At 49.8% G+C, this 11,291-nt stretch overlaps 1 protein-coding gene across 4 annotated transcripts in view; it reads left to right on the plus strand.

The window, feature by feature from the left end:
• Positions 1-11,291, plus strand: part of TOP3A (DNA topoisomerase III alpha) — a 44,318-nt gene that overhangs the window by 26,731 nt on the left and 6,296 nt on the right. For all 4 annotated transcript variants that reach the window (XR_004033402.1, XM_030828226.1, XM_003279870.4 and 1 more), the window contains exons 14-18: positions 968-1,081; positions 1,181-1,346; positions 3,633-3,776; positions 5,828-5,950; positions 9,242-9,924. Coding sequence is in view for 3 of the 4 variants with exons in the window: in XM_030828226.1 (XP_030684086.1) it covers positions 968-1,081; positions 1,181-1,346; positions 3,633-3,776; positions 5,828-5,950; positions 9,242-9,924 (1,230 nt within the window). In the remaining variant the exon portion in view is untranslated. The remainder of the gene's footprint in view (positions 1-967; positions 1,082-1,180; positions 1,347-3,632; positions 3,777-5,827; positions 5,951-9,241; positions 9,925-11,291) is intronic.

The raw sequence follows: 11,291 nt of genomic DNA on the forward strand, positions 1-11,291 counted from the left end.
GGAATGCAGTAGCTCGATCTCCGCTCACTGCAAGCTCCGCCTCCCAGGTTCACGCCATTCTCCTGCCTCAGCCTCCCAAGTAGCTGGGACTACAGGCGCCTGCCACCATGCCCAGCTGATTTTTTTTTTTTTTTTTTTTTTGTATTTTTAGTAGAGACAGGGTTTCACCGTGTTATCCAGGATGGTCTCAATCTCCTGACCTCGTGATCTGACCGCCTTGGCCTCCCAAAGTGCTGGGATTACAAGCGTGAGCCAGCGCACGCAGCCCTTTTTTTTTTTTTTTTTTAAGACAGAGTCTCACTCTGTCACCCAGACTGGAGCGCAGTGATGCAATCTCAGCTCGTTGCAGCCTCTGTCTTCCGGGTTCAAGTGATTCTCTCCTGCCTCAGCCTCCTGAGCAGCTGGGACTACAGGCGCGTGCCGCCACACCCAGCTAATTTTTGTATTTTTGATAGAGACAGGGTTTCAGCATGTTGGCCAGGCTGGTCTCGAACTCCTGACCTCAGGTGATCCGCCCACCTTGGCTTCCCAAAGTGCTGGGATTACAGGCATGAGCCACTACTCCCAGCCTTCACTGCAGTTTTAATTTGCATTTCCTTCATGGCAGAGCTACATTTTGAAAGGTCCCTTTGGCCACAGCTTAAAGAATGGTTAGGGTAGAGGAAGAGAGTAGAAATAGGGACACAAGCTGCAACTATGGCTTGGACACATGGGGAGGAGAATTTTTAAAAAGAGCTTTGAAGCTGGAATTGACAGCTTTCCTGAGTAATGGGATGTGAGGGAGCAAGAGAGTTGAGGTTGCCATTGTGATTTCTTGAATGAGCTATATGGGAATGAAATGAAGGCATCTTACCTGCATAGGCTGTCCAGGCAAAGGAGGGGTTCCGGGGTGAGCAAGGTGCCCATGCACCACCCAGGTGGAGCTGTTGTCTGTATTACCTCAGAGTAACCAGCAAATGGCTTCCAGGTACGGATGCCACTCATGCGGAGCACATTGAGACCATCAAAGCCCGGATGTACGTGGGCCTCACCCCAGACAAGCGGTTCCTCCCTGGGCACCTGGGAATGGGACTTGTGGAAGGTAAGGGAGGACAGAGCTGGCAGTGGGTAGTGGGTGGTGTTGCCCAAGTCCCTGAGGGTCTCAGGTGGGCCCTCACTGAGCTCGACTCTTTCCCTGCAGGTTATGATTCCATGGGCTATGAAATGTCTAAGCCTGACCTCCGGGCTGAACTGGAAGCTGATCTGAAGCTGATCTGTGATGGCAAAAAGGACAAATTTGTGGTTCTAAGGCAGCAAGTGCAGAAATACAAGCAGGTTTTCATTGAAGCGGTGGCTAAAGCAAAGAAGTGAGTCCTTAAAAGAAATAGAGACGGGGTCTCACTATGTTGCCCAGGCTGGTCTTGAACTCCTGGCCTCAAGAGATCTTCCCACCTCAGCCTCCCAAAGTGCAGGGATTACAGGCGTGAGCCATCGCATCTGGGCCAGTCAGAATTCATAACCCTGCCAGATTCATCCTCACCAGTGGCCTCCTGGCCTGGGGGTTTTCCACATACCCCTTTTCTTTGGACTTTCTTCTCCGGGTTCCTTTACAACTCTCCATAGAGCTTTGTCAGTATAGAAACAGTAATCGGAACAGTCTCCTTCAGTTATTCTGAACTATTGGCTTTAGAAATACCATTCTCTTGATTTAATTATCTTTTTTTTTTTTTTTTCTGCTTTCATTACATGGAGTTAGGCAACAAAGTCTTTTAAATCAGTAAACCCAAGTGCTGGAGTGTGATCCATTTGTTTTCTGGAGCATTTAGAGGTGGATATTTAGCAAGCAGCATGTGTGTATTTTGTTAGAAATGATGTGTTTTCTACCTATGATATTGATTTATAATAAGATATATATATTTGGACTTCAGTTTCTGATACCCTTGGAATTTTTTAAGTGCTGTGTCTGTTGTTTGCAAATGAGATGACTAGTGGCTGAGGGCTCCTGGGTAGCCTTGGGATCAGTCTGGTTGTCAGGGAACCAACCTTGTGATTAGATGGTTGGGACTTTGAGTCCCACTCATACCTCAGGAAGAGCAGAGGGGCTGGAGGTTGAGTTGATCACACGTGGCCAGTGATTTGTCAATCATGCCTAAGTAATCCTCCAAAATCCCCAAACAAGGGCCGGGCACGGTGGCTCACGCCTGTAATCCCAGCACTTTGGGAGGCTGAGATGGGCGGATCACAAGGTCAGGAGTTCAAGACCAGCCTGGCCAACACAGTGAGACCCCATTCTCTGCTAAAAAACAAAATACAAAAATTAGCCAGGCATGGTGGTGTGTACCTGTAGTCCCAGCTACTCGGGAGGCTGAGGCAGGAGAATTGCTTGAACCCGGAAGGTGGAGGTTGCAATGAGCCGAGATTGCACCACTGCAGTCTAGCAACAGAGTGAGACTTCTTCAACAACAACAACAACAACAAAAAACAAGCAATTGGGTTTGGGGCACATCCAAATAGCTGAACAGGTAAAGATTCCTGGAGGGTGGGTGTTTGAGAGAGGGCATGGAAGCTACCCCTTCCCCACATCCCTTGCCGTGTGCATTGCTTCCATCTGGGTATTCACCTGGATCCTTTGTAATTAACGGGTAAGCATAAGTAAAGTGTTTCCCTGACCTCTGTGAGCCACTCGATTGAGTTATTCAAACCAAGGAGGGAGTGTGAGGAACCCCAGTTTATAGCCAGTCAGTCAGAAGCACAGTCACAGCCTGAAATTTGTGACTGACATCTGAGGGGATTGGGGGGAGCAGTCTTCTGGGACTGAGCCCTTAACTGTCAGATGGATCTCCAGGTGCATAGTGTCAGAACTGAATTGAATTAGAGGATGTCCAACAGGTGTCTGGTGGGAGAGTTGCTTGGTGTGTGGGGAAAACTCCCACACATCTGGTGTCTGATGTGTGTTGTGAGACTAATAGAAAATAACAGTTTGTTATTTCCTGTTCTTCAGACTACCCCATGCCAGTTGTGAAAAGGCAGGCATGAGCTAGTTTAAACTTAATGCAGACAGACACTCCTGGAGTTTGTACATGGACCCTGTGCAGTTTTACTTTTTTTTTTTTTTTTTTTTTTGAGATGGAGTTTCACTCTTGTTGCCCAGGTTAGGGTGCAATGGTGTGATCTTGGCTCACCGCAACCTCTGCCTCCTGGGTTCAAGCGATTCTCCTGCCTCAGCCTCCTGAGTAGCTTGGATTACAGGCATGCGCCACCACACCTGGCTAATTTTGTATTTTTAGTAGAGATGGGTTTTCACCATGTTGGTCAGGCTGGTCTCGAAATTCCAACCTCAGGTGATCCGCCCGCCTCGGCCTGGGATTACAGGCGTGAGCCACCGCGTCTGTCCCAGTTTTACTTTTTAATGTGGGCTGGTGACAAGCAGAAGCATCTGCCTGTATCTGGACTCTCCTCCCAGGAGTTGGTTCGGTGCCAGGGCCTATGGTGAGCTCAGTCTTCTCTGTCTGCCGTCTGTTCTCTGCAGGAGGCCTGTGGCTCACTGACCAGCTGGTTCTCAAGGTCACACCTGTTGTGTGTACATAAGAGTGTTGTAGGTACCTTTGCAGCGATTGCTGACTGATGGGTGTCTGTCTTTGCCTTTTCTTCAGATTGGACGAGGCCTTGGCCCAGTACTTTGGGAATAGGACCGAGTTGGCCCAGCAAGAAGAGATCTACCCAGCCATGCCAGAGCCCATCAGGAAGTGCCCACAGTGCAATAAGGACATGGTCCTTAAGACCAAGAAGAACGGCGGGTCAGTGCGCTGCCTTCCACCCCTACCTCTGCTCCCCAGCACCTGCGGTGTCAGCCGCAGCTCAAAAGGCCCTGCCATTTCACTCCATGGAATCTTTCAAGGCAGGCCTGTTGTTGCCAACCTGCAGGCAAGGTGTTGGCCTAGAAGCATAGCAGGGTGGGATCAGGCCTTTGAGATGTAAAGCACTATGGGAATTCAGAGCAGGTGGGGAACTGAGTGATAGTGGGGTTTTTTTGTCCCCTGTGGATAGGACATCATATACCCAATGTGTAACACATGGAGGAGCATGAGCTTCAGATCTAGGTGGGTCTGGGTTCAAATGCCACTTACACTGCATATAAGCGGTGTGGCCTGAAGCAAGTTTCTTACCTGCTCTGAGCCCCAATTTCTTCTTTTATAAAATAAGGTCAATACTCACAAGGCTGTGTTAAGGGTGAGGATTTGGTGAAAACGGTCAGGACTATATAGCACATTGCCTGATGTGTTGCAGATACTCAGCAGATATTACTTTTGTTCTCTCCTAGTTTTAGTTCTGAATGGGACCTGAAAATCTCAACTCCCTTTTTGCTTTAAATATGGTAGATCCGAGTGGGCAATTTAGCCTCACATCAGGTTGTTTGAGCCAGTGGCTGGCCACTGGAGGAAGTTCACGGGGAAAGACGAGCTGGAAGGGTGGCGGCCATCATTCATCAGGTGCCATCCCTCACTGGCGTAATGCAGGGTGGTGCTCTGTTAGCATTACCTTATCCCATTCTCATAACTACCCTGCAAGGCAGGGATTTTTATGCAGCTTAGAGGGCTGAGGTGCTTGCTTGGAGTCAAGCAGCCATGGTGGGCAGCAAAGGCAGAGTTTGAAACCGGGTTTTCACTGCCTTTTTCCATCCTGCCTGGCCCACCTGGGACTGCTGCGCTCCTTGCTGCTGAATAAGAAAGGAGGTTTCTTGACTCCTCACCTCCAGCCATCATTAACCAGGCTGGCCCAAGTGAAGAGAAGGCCACCCAGGCTCTCAGAAACAAGAGGTCTATGGGCCAGACCTGGAAGCAGGTGTCAGGGCTCGTGTCACTCGCAGACAGAGGCCAGTGCCACTCTAGGCTTAGTCCAATGACTGGGCATATATTTCAGCACTTAATAAATGCTGTTGATGGGTTTTCCTTGCCATCAGTAGGTTATTGGATTAGTACTCATTGGAATATAAGGAGAAAGAATAACTACTTTTGTTTTAGCTCTGAATTCTCCAATTCTCTGAATTGGAGAATTATTATTATTTTGTTATTCTTTTGTTCTTCTATTATTCTTTTGTAATGCTTCTCTGAGTTACTCCAGAAGGTCAGGAGATTATCTTGTGGGATTTGCCACTCCAGGGTTTATCTGATAATTTCCATTTCTGAGATTGTAAATTTCTTATTTAAATGATTGGAGTTCGGGGCTTTTTTTTTCTTCATAGTGTACCCAGGCACACGCATGAGGAATTTGTAAATTACATGCATATTGGCTAGTCAAACCCTAACCTTTCATGACTGCAAGGTGTTGAAAAACATTGGCCAGGAGAGACGGGGATGGGATGGATGGGCAGTGGGTGGGATATAGATGCTGCAGGTGAGGCTCTGTCACAAACACATGGGTTTCCATTCCTGGCTCCCGTCCCCATATGCATGCATGTCTCTGGGCAGGTTTCCAGCCCACACCAAGCCACCATTTACTCACATGCAAACAGGGGGCCCCTGACACTGCCCAGACTTGGCACGAGGCAGAAAGGCAAGAATGTGTGAGTGCACAGCACAGAGCCCCTGGCGTTAGCTTGGTTGGTTGTTGGTTTTCTAAATAGAAAGCAGGGTCAGCAGTAGCTGCTTTGTGCTTTTGGGATGTGAGAAAGCTCATTTTTCCCAATCAATTCAATATGAGTCCTTGTGTATCCAGTTAAGTGTCATCCAGAAAAGGGAATGTTGTCCTCAGTCAGCTGAGGAAAGGCTGCCTCAGCTGATGGCCAACAGCTGAGAGCCTGAGAGCATCTCCTGCACTTCTATCATCTGACATGGCACCTTGTTCCCAGGTTCTACCTCAGCTGCATGGGTTTCCCAGAATGTCGCTCAGCTGTGTGGCTTCCTGACTCGGTGCTGGAGGCCAGCAGGGACAGCAGTGTGTGTCCAGTTTGTCAGCCACACCCTGTGTACAGGTGAGCTGGGTGCTTGAGTCAGGCACCTCCTCTGGAGTGTGTACACCATCTTTCCCTTGCTCCTGCCAGAACCCAGAGAGGAGTGTCAGGGATTCCACTTAGGCCCTGCGGGGGTGTAGCTGTGTTCTGTAGCAGCCAGGTCAGCAGGGCTGGTCCAGTTCTGTTGTGTTCCGTGCTGTCACTGCTTTGGCAGGTATGACCCTGTTTGGAGTGGGCCATGGGCAAAGAACCATGAAGGGCTCTTTCCCTGCCCTCTCCAGATAGATGATTGCTACACCAGGCCTAGGAAATTATTCACATATTAAATATAACATCCAAGCTCGGGCTATATAGCAAGACCCCATCTCTTAAAAAAAAAAAAAAAAAAATTTTTTTTTTTTTAAGACAGTCTCTCTGGTTTGCCCAGGCTGGAGTGCAGTGGTGCAATCTTGACTCACTGCAACCTCCGCCTTCTGGGTTCAAGTGATTCTCCTGCCTCAGCATCCTGAGTAGCTGAGATTACAGGCATGCACCACTATGCCTGACCACTTTTTGTATTTTTAGTAAAGACAGGGTTTCACCATGTTGGCCAGGCTGGTCTCAAACTCCTGGCCCCAAGTGATCCACCCACCTCGGCCTCCCAAAGTGCTGGGATTATAGGTGTGAGCCACTGCACCTGGCCAAAATTTTTTTTAAATTAGCCAGATGTGGTAACACATGCCTATAGGCCAAGCTGGTCAGGAGGCTGAGGCAGGAGGATCGCTTGAGCTCAGAGGTCTAGGCTGTGGTGAGCCATGATTTCACCACTGCTCTCCAGCCTGGATGACAGAGCCAGACCCCTGTCTCTAGAAATAAGTGAATAGGGCGGGCACAGTGGCTCAGGCCTGTAATCCCAGCACTCTGGGAGGCTGAGACAGGCAGATCATGAGGTCAGGAGATCGAGACCATTCTGGCTAACACGGTGAAACCCCATGTCTACTAAAAATACAAAAAATGACCGGGCATGGTGGCTCACACCTGTAATCCCAACAATTTGGGAGGCCGAGGCGGGTGGATCACAAGGTCAGGAGATCGAGACCATCCTGGCTAACGTGGTAAAACCTCGTCTGTACTAAAAATACAAAAAATTAGCCAGGCGTACTGGCGGACGCCTGTAGTCCCAGCTACTCGGGAGGCTGAGGCAGGAGAATGGCGTGAATCCAGGAGGCAGAGCTTGCAGTGAGCCAAGATTGCACCACTGCACTCCAGCCTGGGCGACAGAGCAAGACTCCGTCTCAAAAATAAATAAATAAATAAATAATTTAAGTTCCTCTAGAAAGCACACAGCCCTAGTGCAGGACAGTGGTTCTCAAACCTCTTGGTCACCAGACCCCTAACACTCTGAAAGATCATTGAGGAGCCCAGAGAGCTTTTGTTGTGGGTGGTTTATCAGTATGTACCATATGTGAAATTTTTTTTTTTTTTTGAGACGGAGTCTCGCTCTGTCGCCCAGGCTGGAGTGCAGTGGCGCAATCTCGGCTCACTGCAAGCTCCGCCTCCCGGGTTCACGCCATTCTCCTGCCTCAGCCTCCCGAGTAGCTGGGACTACAGGCGCCCGCCACCACGCCCGGCTAATTTTTTTGTATTTTTAGTAGAGACGGGGTTTCACCGTGGTCTCGATCTCCTGATCTCGTGATCTCGTGATCCGCCCGCCTCGGCCTCCCAAAGAGCTAGGATTACAAGCGTGAGCCACCGCGCCCGGCATCATATGTGAAATTAAAGTGGAAACATATTTTTAAATATTCAAGAATTTGGCCAGGCACAGTAGCTCACGCCTGTAATCCCAACACTTTGGGAGGCCAAGGTGGACGGATCACGAGGTCCAGAGATCAAGACCATCCTGGCCAACATGGTGAAACCCTGTCTCTACTAAAAGTACAAAAAATTAGCTGGGCATGGTGGCGTGCACCTGTAGTCCCAGCTACTTGGGAGGCTTAGGCAGCAGAATCGCTTGAACCTGGGAGGTGAGGGTCGCAGTGAGCCGAGATCACACCACTGCACTCCAGCCTGGGCAACAGAGTGAGACTCTGTCTCAAAAAAAAAAAAAAAAAAAAATTTAATAGTTTATTTCTAGTAAATGCATTGCATACTACTGTAAATAACATGTTTTTTAGGGTAATAAAATACCTATTTTCCAAAGCAAGATAATAATGACATGAATGACATTGTTTTACATTTTGCAATTTGTATGTCTGGCTTAATAGAAGAGAGCTGGATTCCCATATCTGCTTCTGCAGCCAGCCTGCTGAGTCATTGCATGTGCTGGAACCTCCAGGAAACTCCATTGTATACACACGGAAGAATAAGAGCAAAATAGACATAACCTCTTAGAATTTTTTTTGAGACAGAGTCTTGCTCTGTCACTAGGCTGGGGTGCAGTGGCGCAACCTCGGCTCACTGCAACCTCTGACTCCCAGGTTCAAGAGGTTCTCCTGCCTCAGCCTCCTGAGTAGCTGGGACTACAGGCGCGTGCCACCATGCCCAGCTAATTTTTGTATTTTTAGTAGAGATGGGGTTTCACCATGTTGGTCAGGATGGTCTCAATCGCTTGACCTCGTGATCTGCCCTCCTCAGCCTCCCAAAGTGCTGGGATTACAGGCGTGAGCCACCATGCCCAGCCTTAGAATTAATATAAAATTTTGTGTGTGTGTGTGACAGAGTCTTCACTCTGTCACCCAGGCTGGAGTGTTGTGGCACGATCTCAGCTCCCTGCAACCTCCACTTCCCAGGTTCAAGCAATTCTCCTGTCTCAGCTTCCCAGGTAGTTAGGACTACAGACGTACACCACCATGCCCGGCTAATTTTTTTTGTATTTTTAGTAGAGATGGGGTTTCACCATGGTGGTCAGGCTGGTCTCAAACTCCTGACCTCAAATGATCCGCCCACCTCAGCCTCCCAAAGTGCTGGGATTACAAGTATGAGCCACCACGCCTGGCCTATAAAAATGTTTTGCACTCTCCTTGAAAAGGCTCAGGCACCCTAGAACCACACTTGGAGAACTGCTGATATAGAGACATGGAACTTCTCAGAGGTGTTTTTACTTTAGTGAATTACTGGGATCTTAGATTTCATCCGCACAGTTTCCCACTGTCCACTCCTATGATGACTGGTGGGGGCTTGTGGTGGGCTGACGGAGGGCCTCACAGGGCGCGTGGGCTTCCTGATGCATAAGGAATGGTGGAGACAGGCCTAGGGCTAAAGCAGCCCTCAGTGGACTAAGGAGAAGCTGGCATCTGGTTGTTAATGTTTTTTCTCATCTTCTGGCCTCACTAGGTTGAAGTTAAAGTTTAAGCGTGGTAGCCTTCCCCCGACCATGCCTCTGGAGTTTGTTTGCTGCATCGGCGGATGCGACGAGACCCTGAGGGAGATCTTGGACCTGAGATTTTCACGGGGCCCCTCCAGGGCTAGCCAGCCCTCTGGCCGCCTGCAGGCTAGCCAGTCCCTGAACAGGATGGACAACAGCCAGCACCCCCAGCCTGCTGACAGCAGACAGACTGAGCCCTCAAAGACTCTGGGCCGGACCCTCCCACCACCCACGGCTACTGGTGAAAGCAATTCTGTGACCTGCAACTGTGGCCAGGAGGCTGTGCTGCTCACTGTCCGTAAGGAGGGCCCCAACCAGGGCCGGCAATTCTTTAAGTGCAACGGGGGTAGCTGCAACTTCTTTCTGTGGGCAGACAGCCCCAATCCGGGAGCAGGAGGGCCTCCTGCCTCAGCATATAGACCCCTAGGTGCCTCCCTGGGACGCCCACCAGGCCCAGGGATCCACCTAGGTGGGTTTGGCAACCCTGGTGATGGCAGTGGTAGTGGCACATCCTGCCTGTGCAGCCAGCCCTCCGTCACACGGACTGTGCAGAAGGATGGACCCAACAAGGGGCGCCAGTTCCACACATGTGCCAAGCCGAGAGAGCAGCAGTGTGGCTTCTTCCAGTGGGTCGATGAGAACACTGCTCCAGGTGAGGCAGGGAGGGGCATGGGAATCCCTGCCTTCAGTTTTCAGGTGTCTACCTCAGAGACTGGGGACAGCAGAAAGAAGGCAAGGCAGAGTCATGGTGGGATTGGGAGGGGCACCTGGGCTGCCTTACACCTCACTTTTCCTCACTTGATCACTTTCAGCAAGGTGATAATTGTACAGTCCTCATTCCAAATTAAAGGGTAGCTACCAGTAATGGTTTCACTTGCCCTGTGCCCAGCACTATGCTAAGTATACTTCCTATGCATCTTCCATCCTCATCGGGTAAGTATTATGATCACAATTTTACTTGTAAGTGAGAAAGGTGAGACCCAGACACATGAAGTGGGCGTTGCTCAGGGTCCCACGGTAACAGACACCAGGAGGAGTACATAGGCCTTCCCAGTCCCATGGCCGTGTGCCGTTGCAGCTGTTGTGACCCTTGGCAGACCATGAGCATCAGCCTCATTTCTTTTTTTTTATGAGACTGAGTTTTGCTCTTGTTGCCCAGGCTGGAGTGCAATGGTGCGATCTTGGCTCACTGCAACTTCCACCTCCTAGGTTCAAGTGATTCTCCTGCCTCAGCCTCCCAGGTAGCTGGGATTACAGGCATGCACCACCAAGCACAGCTAATTTTGTATTTCTAGTAGAGACGGGGGTTTCACCCTGTTGGTTAGGCTGGTCCCGAACTCCTGACCTCAGGTGATCTGCTTGCCTTGGCCTCTCGAAGTGCTGGGATTACAGGTGTGAGCCACCGTTCCTGGCCCAGCCTCATTTCTTCAGATGAAGACGCCAACCCCGATGATATTTAGGAACCTGCCCAGGGTGACACAGCTTGGGCCAATGTCTGGGAACTGGGTGTCATGAGAAGTGACCTGGACATTGCATCAAGTTGAATGGTGTACGTGGAGGCACTTCGAATGATTCCTCCTACTCCAGTGCACAGCAGAGCTTAAGTAGCTGAGAATGACCCAAAGGCCTAGTGGGAGATTTGGAGTTGAGTGAATCTGGTTCCAAAGCTCAGCAATATAACCTTGAACAAATGACTTAGCCTCTCTGCCTCAAGTTTGCTCAACAAGATGGTCCCTGCCTACATTCATAGAGTTCCTGTTTTAGAAAGGAGTTTAGTCTCAGACTATGATTCTTACACATGTGTCACCAGCCCGGCGTGCACAGAAAGAACCCAGAGGCTTGGTAAAAACTGTGGGACTTGGAACTGGCTACCAGTGCTAATGGGGCCCAGAGATGGCCATTGCAGTGAGAGACCCACATTTGAAGTGAGATGCAGTCTGGCCTCTTGTCTCCCCACTTGGAAGGACATGGTATCTGACCCTCAGGCTGGCTGACTGACTGTCCTGGGTAAATGAGCAG

Source organism: Nomascus leucogenys, chromosome 14, assembly GCF_006542625.1.
Source record: "Nomascus leucogenys isolate Asia chromosome 14, Asia_NLE_v1, whole genome shotgun sequence".
Classification (NCBI taxonomy): Eukaryota; Metazoa; Chordata; class Mammalia; order Primates; family Hylobatidae; genus Nomascus; species Nomascus leucogenys.